We start from the raw sequence: 19,149 nt of genomic DNA, 5'->3' as shown, positions 1-19,149 counted from the left end.
ACGAAAGCTTCAAATCAAGTTTAATATAAATTCTAACAAGTCCCACTGGTCACACATGGGGAAGGGTAGGCCCGCAGGCGAAGCAGGCGAGTCTTTAGAGGAGAGCCCAAACAGGGCGGCGAGCTCGCCTGTCTCACCACCGGTAGCCAGGGCATTTCGTCGTCTTGGCGCGGCCGCATGCACAGCCTCCGTCACCCCGGGTGCAGGGTCGAGTTCCCGGCACGTGGCGCACGATGTGAATGAGCGGATCGGAGAGGCCGTGACGGTGCGTGGAGGTGGCATCAGTCGTTGAATGTGAAATGGCGAGAGGTCGTTGAAGGCCCTCGTTATGTCAGCAGCAATCACCGTGGAGCTCGCTCTATAAAGGATAAAAAAAAACGGTTTCAGCATGTTCGGAGCACAAATGTAGCAACATGTCAAGATAATACATATCTTTACTATCTTACAAGAGAAGACATGAACTCTGCTCGGGCAATGGGACGGAGTGAAGCAACGGAGCATACTGTGCCACCAAAAAAAGTGTGATGTTCAAACGTTTCCAACTAAAAATATGACGTAGTTGATTTTCCGATATTAAAAAAAAAGCTGTTTCACTATCAGCGGTATCCAGTTTCAATCCACTACTCGTGTTTAAAAGATGATTCATTCGAGCCCATATCCACCTTTTTTCTTTTGTTGGGAATTTCTTTGAGTACAAGGTGTGGATGTTAAATAGTGTCTGCCTTTGCAAAACATTTGCATAGGAAAATGATCTCCATACAAGCGAGCCCACCCTGATAAGCTATCGCTCTGATAATGTCCCCAACAAATGGCCCAGTGACTGATAGTTAATGCTGCAGAGACTTTATTTCAGCATTGTTGTGTTAAATCATGAACTGTATCCATGCCAATGGTTATGGTGGCTTTAATCTCTTAACAGTACTCTTTGGTTTTTTCGGTAAAGTCACGTAGGTTAAAAAAGAAAACAAATTAAATCACAACGTTTCGGAGGCAACACAAGCTTCCGTCTTGTTTTCTCTTTTAACCTACGTGACTTTACCGAAAAAAACAAAGAGTATGGATCCTTGCAGTAACGAAAACTTCAAATCTAGAACTTTTAACAGTACTTTGATCTTATGATATGCGCTGTGCTATTAGTGTAATTTAGTGTCTGCATTTCATCATCGTCGTCATCGTAGTGACGATGTCGTTAACACGTACGGTACACAATTGGTTCACAATAAAAAAAAACGAGCAGAAAGACACAAGGAGGGTAATATATATTGTAAAAAATATAACATATATACCACAATCCCACAAATATACATTTTACAAAGTACTCAAATACCGTGATGTGTGCATAAGGGTTACATTGATATGCTGACTAAAAGCAGCTCCACTCGCACGAGACTAGCTAAAATTCCCGTTCAGAGGATGATGGTTAATGTGTTGTTTCTCCAAATTAAAGTAACGTAATGATGGAATATTTTGCAAACAGTGTTCTGTGCCACTCGCTTAATAAAAAAAATCTATAAAATCCACAGTGCTTAGGGAATGTATTTAAGACTTTAGCAAAAGTGTGAACAGCGAGTGGCTCATCTGAATGTATGCTACAGCAGCATATGCAATAATCAGTGCCTGTTCTTACAATCGAAAATGCAATTTCAAAACTAACACATGCATGGCAAAACGTCTTACACTAAACGCATGCAGGTCCATAAAAAATGTTGCAACGAAATTCACAATGCAATGCATCTTCAAAGCAATGCTCTATCTATGTGTGTTGAACTTCTTTCGCACCATCCGTAGCCAACCGTGCTAACAGAAGGTGCGGGGGAAGGACAACAAACTAAACACAGAAAGCAGCTTATTTATTTAAAAAAAACCTTTTATGTAACATCCTCATCATTTAATATAATTATGCAGCAGCTTGTGAATTTACACAAAGATTATTTATATTTTTGCGACTTTTTATACGAATTTTTTTTTCTGTCAAAGACACCTCCACCCCATGACAAACAAAACGGCCGTAGTAATTGCTAATGCTCCGACGGCTTGCCACGCTGCAGCCTAAAGAGAGAGAGAGAAACAAAGACGTGGTAGTCGATTAAAGAAAAGTGGCAACATCTCTGGAGTTCAAGTGGTGATTTCCTGGGTTGGGCAATTCTTACTCTCAGGTTTTTTCGGTAAAGTCACGTAGGTAAGAAATTAATAATAAAAATAATAGAAATAATAATATAAATAAAATAATCTATTAATATGTCAAATTTTATTATTATTTATTTTTTAACCTACGTGACTTTTTCCTAAAAAACCTAAGAGTATGAATCCTTGCAGTCACGTAAGCTTCAAATCTAGAATTGGGCAATTCTCTCAAGCGCTATGCCAGATACAGCAATTCTCTCAAGTGCTATGCCAGACACAGCAATTCTCTCAAGCGCTATGCCAGATACAGCATTTCTCTCAAGTGCTATGCCAGACACAGCAATTCTCTCAAGCGCTATGCCAGGCACAGCAATTCTCTCAAGCGCTATGCCAGACACAGCAATTATCTCAAGTGCTATGCCAGGCACAGCAATTCTCTCAAGTGCTATGCCAGGCACAGCAATTCTCTCAAGCGCTATGCCAGACACAGCAATTCTCTCAAGCGCTATGCCAGACACAGCAATTCTCTCAAGTGCTATGCCAGACACAGCAATTTTCTCAAGCGCTATGCCAGACACAGCAATTCTCTCAAGTGCTATGCCAGGCACAGCAATTCTCTCAAGTGCTATGCCAGGCACAGCAATTCTCTCAAGCGCTATGCCAGACACAGCAATTCTCTCAAGCGCTATGCCAGACACAGCAATTCTCTCAAGTGCTATGCCAGACACAGCAATTTTCTCAAGCGCTATGCCAGACACAGCAATTCTCTCAAGCGCTATGCCAGACACAGCAATTCTCTCAAGTGCTATGCCAGACACAGCAATTATCTCAAGCGCTATGCCAGACACAGCAATTCTCTCAAGTGCTATGCCAGGCACAGCAATTCTCTCAAGCGCTATGCCAGACACAGCAATTCTCTCAAGCGCTATGCCAGATACAGCAATTCTCTCAAGTGCTATGCCAGACACAGCAATTCTCTCAAGTGCTATGCCAGGCAGAGCAATTCTCTCAAGCGCTATGCCAGGCACAACATTTGGCATAATCAGGAATTTAATTTAGGTAATCGCGCCTCCTCCTGTCATCACGTTTGCTTTGCAGTTTGCCGACTTGGTTGAACGGACTCTGATTGATCAGCTCCTCACGCCAACAAAAACAAAAATAAAACACAAACACAGGGAGGTGGCTCTGCCACAAAGGGAACAGAATTACAGATAGCCTGAAGAGAGATCAATACCGGGGCCAGTATACATAAGTCATCAAAGTCACCCCGAGATCAAACGAGCACAGAACAATCGGTGTTTATGAAGGAGACAATGAAGGCATTCCATGGACCCTGATCGTACTTTGTTCAACCGAGCCAGCAGATTACGGGGCAAATAACACCACGTGAGATTACCTAACAGTTTGCGTCATTGCGGAAAAAATATTAGCAACAAAATAATTAAGCAAACAAGAAACCTCCTTCACACATCTTTACCTCGACATTAAGCCACACATCCATATGAGTGTATTCTTTCAGCAGCATTGGTTCAACCACAAGCAATCTCGGGGACACAGTCCAACAGCAAGGGTTCCTCGCTTATAAACAGTGGACAGGTCACCAGCATTGGTTCAAGCAAACCTGACTCTGCCGAAGAGCCACTGCATGTTGAAGCCCGGTCCAGAGTTTGCTTGTGTCGAATTAAATTTTGCTGAAATTATGCACTCCCAAGTAGACCACGTGGCTGATGGGATGTGTAAAACAAGAGACTTTAAACAAAATTACGCGGAGGGACAGAAATGTGGAGGCATATCCATCTTTTTTTTATTTTGCTAATTCAAAAGAGCTTTATAGCTTATCGGATTTCTCCAGGAAAATAAAGATTCGTATTAACACCTGAAATATTCCCACAGCAGCATGTGGTGAAAGCTTGAGAAGGGTTCTCAACACACGCAAACCCAACGTGGATAGCGGCCGCCAAAAAACCTGCACGTTAACGCTGTGGATATTTCCTCCACGAATGGAAGATCACGGACTCGCAAAACCGTGAATGCGGTGAGGTGCAAACCACCAGGCGAATATCACCGGTGACCGCCCAATACAATGCACGTGTTCTGGTGGGACAAAACGGACTCCACTGAGCTATCACTTCGGTGTCGCGGTGGCGAGATGTTAACTACCTCGCCTGTTACACAGGTCTTGGATACGATCCCAACCCCGACGCCTGTATATTTGGAGTCTGCATGTCTCTCTCCTTGTGGTCACGGCCTCTGGTTTTTCCCTCCACATTTAGAAACAACGCGCGTTTAGAGTATTTGGCTGCTATCAATTTCCACGTGATAAGCCAATTCGTTGAGCTATTATTTGTGCCCAGGTAGCTTCTGATAAAGAGCTATATAGCTCAGTGGACCTTACCTGGTAACGTAAAATAGTTTACAGTTTAGTTTATAGTTCAGCAGTGGAATGGCATACAACATTAAACGTGCAATTGCAGGCTGCTGCTTTTTTCAAATACCACGCAAAAAAAGATTTTAAATTAATTTCATAGTTGGCGAAATCCCCAAATGCTCTTTAATAACACATTTCAGCAGATACAGCATTCAACAAATTCTCTTACAACAAAAACAATATACAGAAAATAGCATGCATTACTTAAATACAGTACTGTATTCATACAACAACAAAAACCTTGCGAACCTGACCAATGTAACAACATGCTCGTCTTGAAATACCTCATTTCATCCTCTCGGGAACGCTTCTCTGTCATGGGGGTAATGCAATGCTGGAAATTAGCTTCGTTTCTATCGATGTCTGAAAACCCAGCTATAAAGTTCAAGAGAAACATAAAACGTTTCGCGGGCGATCCTGGAGGGTTGCTCAGTGCGGAACGCATTATATATTTGGGCGTCCTTCTCCATGTCACGAGCTACTACCGAACGATGGGGGACCGAGTGCATTGGGAGCGAACTCTCTACACTGCCCCTAGCCGACAGAGCCACTGTTTAAAATAGCCGCCAGGTGCCTGCGGAGTAATTGTGAAGGCGATGGACTCGCTCGGTGAATGCACGTTAAAAGATACTGCCTAAAAACACAAAGAGGTCTACACGTTGAGAGCACCTTGGATATCGAGTTTCACCAGCGTTCTGACTTTTGTAAGTTCATCACGGATTTGGAGAGTACATGAACGTATTGGCGGTAGAACGATGGTGCGTGGTATACAAAAACAAATATTTGGGCGATAATGATTTCTTTCATTTATTTGCCCCGGCGATTTGCAACCCCGGTGAGAAAATCTTGCGGGGTGGTGGCGAGCGTCAAAATCAGATCTCGTGAGGTCGAAGCAGTCGGAAGAATGTCAGTTCAAATTTAGATTTTAGAATGGTTTTACGAGGACTGATGTGTTACGCTGCACCAGTGTACCCGCCAACATGTCCACATGTAAAGGAGAGCACAGCATCTCATTCTCGCGTAGAAATGGTTTCCCAACGCGGGTATACAGTTACTGCGAAAGGCAAATTGCTTTGTGTTTGGCAGAGGAGCGATGTCCCTCCAAAGTGCACCACGGCCAATTTTTACCCTCTGCAAATTAGCTCACGATGACAAAAGGGCGCACGAGCGAACACATCGCCACCAGCTCTGCAAGCAGATATATTGACAAAGGTGGCGTCGGTATCACGAATGCTTCGATGCCATCGTGTTATTCGAAGCCGTTGCTTTTGTGTGATTAAATGTGACATTTACCGACAACAATGACGCTCCGGCTGGCAGGACTCACAGGACGTCATTTACATTGGAATTTGCGTTGGGCGCACAGTTGGTTTCTTTTTAATGCTCCGGGGGAAATTGACTCGGCAATTATTTGCTCGCATTTGGATAAGTACCCAGCACATTAGCCATGTTGCTGGGAATTGTAAATGCTCTTAAGTGGCGACCACAATTTTAAAGAATCGGTGATAAAGGTCTAGCACGCAGCACGCATTTTTAACTGTCATAAAGCCGGTGTTGATATCTTGAATGGGGTTGAGTACCATCGACGACATTATCAGCAGATTTCGGAAGCTAAGTAGGGTTAAAGTTGGATCGTGTTTGGGTGACCACGCTGCAGTGAAAACGGGATTGTAGGCTCCTGCAGGGCTCCACCAAAACCCACTGTTGTACGGTCATATGCTCCACCATCGCCGCACTGACCAGCATGGTGAAGTATGGCCAAAACAATACATATGAACTGCATGGCGTGGGAAAGCCATCATCCAGCAGTAGATTAACAAAACAGGGCTGTACAACATGTAAATCAAGAATATATCACGGGTCTGTACCTTGGCGTGGGTTTAGTAGGATTTTTCCCAAATCAGCAGGAACATGGCACCCTCTCGCCACAAAGTGATCACATGGGTTTTGAAGCCAAATCAACGGTACAGTAAATGCCCGATAGAACATGGCTCACGACACCGTGGATTCAGATATACCGCGGATCGAGCCATGCCCCCCCCCCCCCAAACTCCTCCGTAATAAAACAAATGTGAACCTTATGTCTCTTGCGCATCTCTGCGCGTCTCCGCGCGAGTGCATCCGTATCTGTGTGTCTGCGTCTCAGTTGTCCGTCTGCCCGACTGCCCATGCGCGATCAAGGTTATTTGAAAGGGCAGAGGGGTGGCGGCTGCTGGGCTGTCGGGCTGCAACGTGCATGGCCAATGGAGAGCGGAGGGGGCACGAGGTTCGTTCCTTTCATATAATTACGAAAATACCGCGGCATGCCACTTGGTTGAGCTACCGTTTGTGGCCAGGTCGTTTCTGATAAAGAGCTATATAGCTCAGTGAGCCTTACCCGGAAAATAAAAATTGTTTATAGTTTAGTTTATAGTTCACTCCGGATGCTGCAGTGGAATGGCTGACAACACTAAACATACAATTGCAGGTTGTTGCTTTTTTCAAATTGCATGCGGAAGATTTTAAAATTAATATCATAGTTGGCGAAATCCCCTAATGCTCTGCAGCCGGGCTGCCGTACTGTGGCTTGCGTGGCCAATGGAGAGCAGAAGGTTCCGTGTGGTTTTAAAGTGCTGTGCCTATTGACAAATATACGTCTTTGCTGTAATTTTTTTTGCGAACTAGTCCTACAAGTTGGTTACCCTGTTGGGCTGTTGCCACTGTAAATGGTGCTACGCCATGAGGACATTTGTGCAGCTCAGCGACCTTTCAGAGTGCATTTGCCATTATCACGCGGGTAGTATCGCCTGCACAGGCAAGTGTCATCTACCCCCCCCCCCACTTCCCGACGCCTGTGTCATATCCAGATTATCACTCTTATTTAACAACTTGGTAGATGTTTTTTTTTCCTCCACAGCTCGCGACTGGTTTCGAATTCCCCGCGTGGTAGTGAATGCTTGCACGTCATCGGTTACACATTTCCCCCCACGAGATATGAGTGGGGTAATGTGGCAACGACTCAACGCGCGGAGTGCAAGGAAAATGGCTCACGTTTCTTGTTGCCTGTTCACCCTCTCCCGCTCTGATGACGTACGTGTGCGTGTGCACGTCGTCGGTTTTTCTTCCGATTACGTTACGATTATGTACGTGTACGTCATCGCGACAAAATCGATTCCGAATGGAATCGGAAGTAAAAAGGCCACGCGGGAGGGCGTGTGTGGCATAGTTTGACGCCGGCTCTCGTAGAGTGCAGTCGTGTTGCTACGGTTTTCTGCGGTGAGTACAGAAAAATGTCTTAAAAAACAGCGGCGCTACTACGCCTCTATAAATGAAATTAACACCGAACCGCTTGCGCATATCGGAGATTCAGCAGGTGAAGGGGACACCCCACCCTGCAACTTGCAGACATCTGGGAATGGTAAAGGGTTAAGCTGGCAAAGTTGACCGGGGGTGAGGTGGGGGGGTTCAGCTTGGAATTCTGAAAAAGGAAACAGAACCCACATTGCATGTGTCAAGTTCAATGGCGCATTCTCACTCGCAAAAAAAAAATCTTCTTTGATGCGTCCACCCAAAAACTTCTGGCGTCTTCGAAGAAGCATTCAAGCACAGAACGCCGCGCGTCTTTCTCTGCGTCGGCTTCACAAACAGCCGGCGGTGGCAAACGGGACTTTGCTGCGGTGTTAGGCGTGTCGTAGTTGTGCCGCACCGCTACTGGACTTCCAGCTGCCAGAGTTGCGAGCGCCTGTTCTGGTTCCGCAGCATGATCACCGCCTGGTTCCTGTCGATAATCCCACTCCCTGGAATGAGACGATGGCAGCAATGCACGTCAGCTTTAGATCAGTTCATTCATTCATTCATCAAACACTCTCCTCGCCGAATTGTCTGACTTCGAGAGGGTTTTACTTTGTACTCAAAAGAAAAACGTTCAATGCACAGAACAAAAACTCTGCTACTGTAATGATGTCATATGAAGAAGAGGCCAAATAAAAAAAACATTGGGAGAAGCCCTATGATGATGTCACATTCAGAGGGTATTCCCTTCAAAGCTGAAGTATCCATTTGCATCTACTGAGGATTCCGAGATGGATATTTCTGTTGAGTGGATTGGACCTTGGTCTATTTCCATTGGACTCATTGCCCACAGCAAATAATTAGTAATCCCAAACAGCACTTAGTGCAGACATATTTTAAGTGCTACAGTTACCAAGTAAACATCATTAAACAAGTGCCAATTCTTTTTCCAGTGACTCAAGTCTTTTTTTCATCTATTGCAGTGGAAAACCAGAGAAAGGCAGGTGGCATTCGACCGTGTAAATCCGGACCACACTATCATGAGCCTCGGAAATTTCAGCAGACGAATTGGTGACATTCCTTCGGGCTGCCCTTTGACTAATTCAAAGGACCTGGGGACATGAACAGAGCCATATTCAAGAAGAAGGATGTTCAAGAAAGTGCTGCCTGGGATGTTTGGCCAATTATTATTATTATTACGTACCAGCAAGCCTGTGCATGTACATAGGAGTGTGGGTTCGACCCCGACCCTGACGCCTGCTGTATATTTGGAGTTGCAAGTCTTTCTCTTCCTGTGGTCGTGTGGATTTCTCTCTGGGTCCTCCGGTTTTCCCCTCCACATTTTGAATCAACGTGCCGCTTGGTGTATTTGGTTGCAAAAAATGTATACCGTCATAAGCCACTTCGTTGAGCTATAATTTGTGATGGCCGGGTCGCTTCTGGAAAAGAGCTGTAAAGCTCAGTGGGCCTTACATGGTAAAATTAAAAATAGTCGAAAAATTGTTTGCTCAGGATCCATGGCTGGGGTGAAGGGGTTGGCGTGATGCCCTCCCACCCACGCACCAGCCAGCCAACCAGGAAGCCAGACAGTATAACTTAATAAAATATATGAGTATGTTTGCACATTTAAACCTTGAGTTTCATAACGTGAGGAATGGACAGACCTCTGCACAGGTCTGTTCCTGCCAACAAATATTTGTTATCTCAAAGTAAAACAAGACGTCACAGGGCTAGGCCAGCGTGTATAAACAAAGAACCAAACATATCACTGCACAGATCTTATTTTGCAATTTGGAAGGCGTTCAAATTGCCCTGTTATTGATTAATCGGGCAGTGACCTTCACAGTGATTTCTCAAATGTGTGACGCACGGGGGGGGGGGGGGGGGTACTCAAGCCCCTCACCTTTCTCCACAGTTACAATCTTCAGGACGCCACGATCATGCCAACGCATTACTTGTTTACTTCTTTAAATAAAAATAACGGCATAGACCACGCTGGTGAGATGTTACCTACCTCACCTGGTATACAGGAGGTCGTGGGTTCGATCTCAACCCTGACGCGCTTGCTGTACATTTGGACTTTGCATCTCTCTCTCTCCCCGTGGTAGTGTGGCATTTTCTCCGGATCCTACGGTTTTTCCCCTCCACATTTAGAAACATGCGTTGAGAGTATTTGGCTGCTATACATTTTCACGTGATAAGCCACTTTGTTGAGCTATCCTTTGTGGCCAGGTCTCTTCTGAAAAAGAGCTACATAGCTCAGTGGACCGTACCTGGTAAAATAAAAAAAAGTTTAAATAGTTTTAGTTTTACCTTTATATGAACCAGCCCTGCAAGTGAGTGAGGTGGAAGCGTTGGGGGGATTGGAGGTGGCTGAAAACCCTCTGATGAAGGCTCAGCCCCACTTATAAACTATTGTCAGGCCACGAATATTAATACTGTACGACTAAGCAATGGCGTCGCAGTCTTTCCTCGTACACAATAGGGGGGGGTGGGGTAAGAGCTCAAGTCGAACGAATGAGAGCTAAAAGCAGGTCATGGCATTAACTCATCCCATTTAGCGTCGGACATTTGTTCAGAGTTTAACTGTAACGCGTGTTGTGACATCCGCTTAGTTTTTTTTTTATTTAAGCCTCATCCTTAAAACAAGGCTACAGCTTTAGAACTGCTTTTTGTCTTTAGTTTGTTGTCCTTCCCCCCCGCACCTCCGATTAGCACGGTTGGCTACGTACGGTGCGAACGAAGTTCAACATACACGCAAATAAAGCATTCCTTGGAAATCAGTAGCCCCCCCCCCGTACCAAAAAAAAAATCACTCGGAAAACATCGCTGCGCTGGAAAAAGTATTGTACGAAACTACCTTGAACCCAAGTGCGGTGTGATAATGGCCGTCACCTGGCAACCTGGACACAGGTGTGGGCACTGCAGTTACAACACTGCTGCTGCTAATCAGAATTGGTTTGGGGGCCACGCGGTGCAGCGACAGGTGTATTCATGTTCTTACCATGACCACCGTCATGGTGATTACATAAATACAGGGGTTATGGATACCGCTCGGGATACATTTTATAGGGGTTACACCATCGGCGTTATAGATACCCATAGCGTTGTGAGGTGCCTGTTGAAAGACTGTATGGAAAGTAGGGTTTCCAACTTATCCGTTATTCAGTAACTTTGCTGCATAAACTCATGGAATTTATTTTACAAGCTACTTGACTGAATGACAGAGTGGCTATGAGAAACGTGCATATGCTCACCTGAGGAATACACCTCGGCTTTTGAGCATGCATGTACGCGGACGGCTCTTATGTTCATCCGCTGCTGGATGAGGGCCTCCCCACCCACGCCCTCAGGTTCATGAGGGTCACACTGGGCCATACTGGTGAGCACGAGTTGGTGCGAAGGCCTCCCCCCCCCCCCCCCCACCGGTCACCTAAGACAACTTGTTTTGAGGCCAACCATCCGAGCACTATCTACGCTCAACCATGCTTAGCTTCCGTGATCGGATAAAATTGGGTGCATTCCAGGTGATTTTTTTTCATAGGCTTGGCCATGTGTGCTGCATTCATTCAGCGCTGGTCAAACAGCTGATCACAATAGAGATTGTGGAGAGTGGCTTTAATGATACGAGGCTTCCAAAAAAACACCGGTTCCTTCTTCCACAGTTACCCCCAGACTCCAGTGGAACATTTGGATACCTATTACTTGCTGCGAGCTAATGAGAGAGCAGGCCGAGAGGCTAAAGCACGTTTCATTTTTACATGGACGTGCAGAAGTCAGCCTTTGGCCAAATCACAATTAACACACCCAGTCTCATAAACCTAAGCAGGGCCTAAGCCTGGATAGTGCGTAGCTAAGCAGCTAATATGCATAGAACAGATGCTGTGCGATACAGCAGAGAGCAGTGCAGCAAAATACTATTAAACTATATATTTTTATTTTATCAGGTAAGGCCCGTTGAGCTGCAGTAGCGCTCTTTCAGAAGCGACCTGGCCATCCCAAATGATAGCTCAACGAAGTGGCTTATCATCATGTAGAAATTTATAGTAGCCAAATACTCTAAACGTGTGATATTGATTCTATATGTGGAGGGAAAAAACGGAGGACCCGGAGAAAAATCCACACGTCCATATGCTTGTAATATACCATGCTCCCAAATACTATGTAATATACCAATGCCCCCAAATACTATGTAATATACCATGCTCCCAAAAGCTATGTAATATACCATGCTCCCAACAGCTATGCTCCCCACCTTCACCATACTGCAGTAGCCAGCATGGTAAAGTATGGCCAAGAAAACTCCAATGACTCACACCGCATGGGGAGGACTCCATCGAGCAGTGGTTTGAAGAAAGGGTATGTACATGGATGGAACAGAAGGTGTTTTAATTCATTAAGGTTTCTGTTGAGCGTCAGGAGGAATGTGGGGACAGGCAGTGGGCTGTGAGAGGGGGTTTTCAACCCCCACAAATGTACCGGCCCGCTGCTACCTTTGTTTAAATAAATGATCGTAACGGCGATGGCTGCGGCTGCCAAGCCACAATAAAGCTGTGCCATGAGGCTACGAGTGGGGTTGGCAAAGGGGCCACAGTGCAGTATTCGCAGCTTCAGACTAAATCGTTTAACTTTATGGCCTCGCCTGCAGCGTGGGCGCGCTGCCATGCTGGCAGACGAAAGAATGGTGCTGGACCTCGTGGGTTGAGGTGCGGCAACAATGGGAAACTTTCGGTGTCCGAGTGGGAGCGCGCAGGGGCAAGCTTTGTGGAATTCCGTGGATTTTAGATGCACAATGAATGCCACGAGCAGTGGGGGTACAGGGAGGTAACACATGCTGCGACAAGGAATAACAGCAAATAACAACGTTGAACTCTGATGTGGACATCGCCATGCAATTTATCAGCCGGTAGATTTGAGCAGAAAGCATGCAAACTTAGAAACGTTACAGTTTCTGTTCCCGGTTTTGCATGGAACATGGTAAAGGTGCAGCACTGCAGTTGCGCACGCACACCAATGCTGGTGGGAAGGGCCTCCCCACGAGAGGGAACTAACTCCAGTGAACCCTTTTATTTTTTCAGCGAGATAAACCTTTGACAGAGTTGTTTAAACAAAAAAAGATTTAATAATTTGCACTGCACCTGGTGGTAGCAAGTAAAGCATTCCTTGGAAATCAATGACCATTAGGGTGATGAGCATAGAGATCTTTACCCATTTGTCCAAGGGCTGTGTTTTTTTTCCCATGGGGCCTAATCTTTTCCCAAACCTTCACGTACTAGCCTGGAAACAGAACAACAGCCCCTTAAGATACCTGCAGGTGCGTGGCGAGGATAGCTTGAGAGGAAGTTGCGCTCATGGCGTGGCCTGACCTTCGAACAACAATTCCCTGTTATCTATTTTACAATCACTGTCCCCCTTTCGTAATTCCTACCCCATTAAAACCTAAGTGACCTTGCCTGAAACGGTGCACCTCTGCTGTGCGGGAAAACTATATCGAGAGAGGGCATTAGTAGAGATCAGGAGATAGGTGAGTGTGAGAATTTTAAATACATTTGAGAGAAATGATAAATATATGAGTTCAGGCAATATTTAAAAAATATTTGTTGGGTCTTTTGCTTCCAAACCACCACACACACATTTCGTTCCAAGTGCGCTATTGATGTCATGTAAAGAGACAAAGAATGTGTTCAGAAATCTCGGCGAGAACCTTTGGTTCCTCCAAAAATTCCTTCAATTTGCTTTTTGTTCCCATTACACAGTCGGGGGTGGGAAGTCGCACTTCCCCATGCTGCTATGAGACTGTCGGATTATGGAGCCAAAAAGTTCAAGTGCAAAACTAAACGTGATGGGGTTTTATTGCGTGCAGCCATTGGTGGCTGGGCTGAGACCGTACATTCACTGGTCGCCTGGATTTGAACCCAGAATCCCAAACGACGTTGGCTAAGCGCCCTGACCTCTCAGCCACCTGTCCACCTCAGCAGTTGTTGTTGTTGTTATACCCCTCTCTCTCTGTGATATTATAACTGAAGTTTGTGGTCAGCACAAGACAGACGATGGGAAAATTGTCCTCCTATGGGCACACGAAGTCACTTAACAAAATACATGGGGCCCACGCCAGCAGACACACAAAACGGCAGAAGTCTCGGGTCCAGAGTTATAAAACTGTCGTTGTAAACGATAAATTAGCAATTGCAGCCGTGGCTAATGAATAACCACTTAAATTAGAGCTGGTGATGAAAGCATCTGTTTGTGAATCCGAGGGTGGTGTTCAGCAAAGACCGTTTGTATTACTGGAACTGACGTCAGTTCTTTTAATAGATTTTCAGTTGCAATGGAGGAATATCAAACAAGTGTGTGTCATGTGGCTGCAAGGCTTGAACCTTGCAGCCAATAAAACGCCTCTCAAAATGGCCACATACCGTATTTTTTTTAACCAAAAAACGTTCAACGTTTATCGCAATATATACGTAATGAATAAATATTACTCACAGAAAGCATGGAATGGTCTGTTCTACTAATATATATTTAAGGTTTGCCTATGCACCATTATTAATCTAAACCATGCATTTTGCAGAAACAGAAAGCCCAACCTTTTTTGGCCTACAAATATGATTTAAGAATCGAAATTTGGCAGCAGAATAGGGTGGCTTTGCCTGACTATGAATCGTGAGGACCACTAAACCCGAGCTGGGGCCTGTGACTGACTGATTGAATCATATTTGTCAGGGTGGCTAGATGTTAACGACCTCGCCTGGTATACAGGAGGTCGTGGGTTCAAGCCTGACCCTGACGCCTGCTGTATATTTGGAGTTTGCAAGTTCTCCTCGTGGTCGCGTGGATTTTTCTCCGGATCCTCCAGTTTTTCCCGACATATTTAGAATCAACATGCATTTCAATGTATTTGGTTGCTATAAATGTCCACGTGATAAGCCACTTCGTTGAGCTATCAATTGTGGCCAGGTCGCTTGTGAAAAAGAGCTGTATAGCTTATTGGGTCTTACCTGGTAAAAAAAATGTTGTTGTCATTAATGCTGCGGTTCAAATTTCCTGGATATGACAAATGAGAGCTAAAAAAAACAGAATAAAAGAACACGGCCCCCCTCTTTCTTTAACAAGCCTCGTTCAGGAAATGAGAGGGCTGTCCTTTTGAGTTGAATGCGCTGGCTTGAAGTGTTATCATTCTCAGAAAATAACAGCAAGCGGTAAACACAGCTGCAGCGTAAGCCTGTTCAAAGACAGTCGGCGAAAAATACAAATTGGGGCCACATTGTACGTGCGGCGGTGTGGCCGTGTTCAGCCAGAACAGAAGAGCAATGGGCAATGGTGCTTAAATATTGATGGTGAGAATAAAATAAAAAAAATTATTTAAACAAAATCCTTTTCGAACAAACATCCAACACAATTTGATTGCAAAATGAAAGCATCTGACGTATTTTTTCAGTTCCGAATGCCACGCCAAAGTGGCTTAACATGGCAATTAGGTGCTAATAGAACATTAGGAATAATTTGGAAAGACCAATACTAATAAAACAATTAACAGATGATAAATGCGCTTATATTCAGGCTAGAGCCCTTTGAGACTCGAAGTTTATTTTACCTCAGAAGTCTGGGTTGTAATCGGGTTAAACATCGGAAGCCATTGCGTTTATACATCTGACACATTAGACTTTCCAGAAAGTTGTACAAAGAAATTCAAATGAAAAATTCAGGTGGCAAAACTTCTGTTAATATCTCTCCAACAAGTGGGGTGTACTTTATTTGCTTTCAACGATTTTCTAGTTTCCAGTCAAATTCATGGGAAGGTAACACACCTGTTAATCAAATAAAAATGCTCGGTCCAATACTATGTGCACAGTGTTTTGTCTCCACCTACTGGCCAGCGATTGCCATTTTTTTCTTAAAATTGTACGCGACGCAGGGCAAGCAAAGAAAAAGGGCTCAGAGGTCAAAGGTGCTGAGCCGGAACCTGGCAGCTGCTTGTGATTAAATCGGTCTCTCAAGTGTAGGCGAGAAAATGATCTCAGTTCAGTCACCGATAACCACAACAACAACAAAAAGGCCATCACATTAAACAATGTTTGCTCTTCACTCATTTTGGCTAAAGTCCCAAATCTGAGATATAAAAAAAAATATTTTGGCTTAACTATCACGTGCTAAGATATTGTTTTTTTGCATCCAGGTGTGTGGAATAGTGGTGACTTAAAGTGAACTAAGAAGTAAATCTGTGATATCCACTGCTGAAATAATGCTCGAAAGAACATTCAGGGTAGAAACTGAGAAAATGCATGCTGAATTTTTTTTCATATTGTATTACTTTTCGCGCAATAATAAATTTTGATTTCCATCTGGTCTCGCGCTGCCGCTCGCCAATCGCGAGCGCCTCCTCCGTCCCTCCCCAACCTCAACAGCAGTGCACAGCACACGACTACAGCAAAGAGCTGCACTTCATCGCAGCATTTGCAGAGTGGCGCCCTCTAGCAATGAAACCAAGTTATTTGTGGGGAGGGCGACCACCGCCTCTAGGCAGCTAAATATGTACACTGAACACGTGTTTCCAAATGTGGAGGGGGAAAAACCCCGGGGGATCCGGAGAAACACCACACAACTACGGGGAGAACATGCAAACTCCAAATATACAGGCATCAGGCTTGGGTTTGAACCCACAACGTCACGACCTCCAGTATGCCAGGCGAGGTAGTTAACATCTTGCCACCATGGCCTGGCGAGATCTGACTTAGCCAGCAGCCTTATAAGTCATTATCATTACTAACATGGTCACTGTTTCCACAGACTTCAATCCATGCTGCATGTCACAACATTTCTCTTTCTGCCCTTTCCTCGCTCAAGTCAAGAAATATATGAACTCTTAACCGTTACATCTTCAAAAGTCGTATTTATTCCTGGCCACTTGGCGTTTAGGGGCTCAACAACCGATTGGTCCGAACATTTGAGTACCATGATCCCTCGATGGGGAGACCCTCATTCTTCAGTGCATTGACAAAGGGCTGCACATTTTTAAAGAGCATTTTTGAAAGTGATATCACGGATAACGGCAAGTGGTTTTGATCACGGTATTTCACTCTTTTTTGTTGGATTTGCAATTGATAATTGTTTTTTTTTCTTTTCTGTAACTGTGCAACGTATTTGTTTGCTCTTTCCAAGAGACTGAAAAATTACGATTTAAGAAAACGGTTCGGAGTGAACCGACCTTGTTAGACAAAGTGAAGGAGAGATGACCGCAGTGGTTCGAACCACATTACGAGAATGAGCCCGGACAGGATCATGCCCGCAGCGCTTGACGATGCGACACACAAGTGGGAGAAACAAACGAGTCGGGCGAGACGGAAAACCACGCGGCTAGATGCAGCGGGGTACAAAAAGACCTCGGAGGCGACAGGTTGAGATTGAGCGAAGCAGCAATAATGACAGAAGCAAAAGAACCACGGTGGAACTTTATGTCACCTGGCCATCGCTAACTAGCGAGCTGAATCGACAGATGGAGATGATGAAACACAGGTCTCCCTTGATGATTAAGAGACTTGAGGCCTCAGCAGACCCTCATGTACACCCCTTTTGTCAATCCACTGCTGGATGTGGGCCTCCCCATGTCGAGTGGACCATGGGGGCTTATTTACCAGACTTCACCACACTGGTCGGCAGGGGTTGATGAAGGTGGAGAGCAGAGATGTGGGAGCATAGAAAGTACATTACCACATTGGATGTATTACTGCACTGCTACGATCCCTTGCCTGGTCATGAAGACCCGATGCATATACATTTCACGGTGTTATTGCACTGGGCCACCGAACACATCAGTGCACCACAAGATATTTCCACCATGGGACGGAATTTCAGAAATTTAGCTGGAAGAATGTTTTGTGGGTTCTTGTTCAGGGCCGCACCCACAGAAAAAAGACCCTCGGTGGTAATGAACTCATGCACAAACATGTGCACATTCCATCCCAAAGACAGACCCCAGGCAATCATTAAAGTGTCCACGCACACCACCAACTGCCCATATATAACTGAGCAGAGGCAATTGTGCATTTGGTGAAAACATTACTTTTAAACACCCCCAACGATTTTGCATTAACTAACAAGAGGAATTGTTTAATGGGCTCTTAAAACAACACTTAATGAATTAGAGATGGATAATGACCTGCAGTTATACAGTTGTAGTTATACTATCAAATGTATGTAATAGTGTAGAGGGTTTGTTTGTCAATCCACTGCTGGATGAATGTCTCCCCATGACGTGCCAGTCATGAGGAATGTTTGACCATACTTCATGATGCCGGTCACTGTGGGTCGGTGAAGGGGCGGTGGTCACGACTGGTTCATATATCACCGCTTGCTACTGATGATGTCAGCTGTTGCTTGGAATCGAACTCAGGTCGCCTGGTTTCATATCGGAGCGCACGAATCACCGCGCCACCGAGTCCCCATATAATTTACGTACAGCACTCAGAAAGGACACGGCGATTGAATTCTGTCATTTTCAATGGTGGCACTAGCTCTGGGCTCAGAGATCATATTCATCACAGAACCACTGCAGGAGTGGCCGAGTGCCTACAGAGGGCAGTGAGAGCAAGTGGCATGAGAGATGATTTCCCACGGATCGATTTTCATCTTCCCTGGGAACTGCAGTTTGTTTCCTCTCTCGCACAAACAATATTCTAAGAAGAAACCGGCGAAGAATTTCAAGAAACGCCATCCTGAAACTGACCCTTGAGACTCCTCAAAGCTTTCCTGAGTAAATAACTCAGAGATAAAGTGGCCGTATCGCAAAGTGGCCTCCTTCAAAAGTTTATAATATGTACTGCCCTTTGCCAATCCACTGCTGGATGGGAGGTTGAGCATACTTCCAGTTTAGGTACCATGGCTGGGAGTGGAATGTAGGTCACCAGGTTCACAGCGCAGTGCACTAAACCACTAAGCCAACACTGCCCCAAGGTAGCTTTTTTTAATGACAATTAAAATTCGTTACTCAGCTGGTTAGAGCTAGCAGCTCACAAAAATAGGTATGTCATGTCTTGTTTACGTGACAAACCTTACTAATTGGCTGTGTTGGGTGGTGGCGGGTTTAACGACACATTTATATATTTACGCCATCTAACCCAAAAAACCTGCATTATGGCAAAAGAGGTATGCAAGTTCAAATCCCCGTTGAGGTTCCACTCAGCCTTTCATTCCTCCGGGGTGAATCAAATTAGTATCGCTATTCTATTGATGGACTGGCTCCCTGCAATAGAAATGTGGAATATACACAATTGCTTCTAAGCTCTAAATGAGCACTGCCACTGCTTGCATGAGCAGAAAACAACTTTGAC

General features: G+C 45.0%; 1 protein-coding gene across 1 annotated transcript in view; it reads right to left on the bottom strand.

Annotated features, from left to right (window-relative positions):
• Window positions 1-1,242: 1,242 nt before the first annotated feature.
• Window positions 1,243-19,149, bottom strand: part of LOC133354658 (uncharacterized) — a 52,086-nt gene continuing 34,179 nt past the window's right edge. Inside the window, exon 19 of the mRNA XM_061571693.1 lies at window positions 1,243-8,328. Coding sequence (XP_061427677.1) covers window positions 8,240-8,328 — 89 coding nt within the window. The 3' untranslated portion in view covers window positions 1,243-8,239. The remainder of the gene's footprint in view (window positions 8,329-19,149) is intronic.

The sequence above is a fragment of the Lethenteron reissneri genome, chromosome 6, assembly GCF_015708825.2.
Source record: "Lethenteron reissneri isolate LAM-NWPU_2019-01 chromosome 6, ASM1570882v1, whole genome shotgun sequence".
Classification (NCBI taxonomy): Eukaryota; Metazoa; Chordata; class Hyperoartia; order Petromyzontiformes; family Petromyzontidae; genus Lethenteron; species Lethenteron reissneri.
Note: the sequence above shows the minus strand (reverse complement) of the source record. Positions and strands in the feature narration are given on the sequence as shown.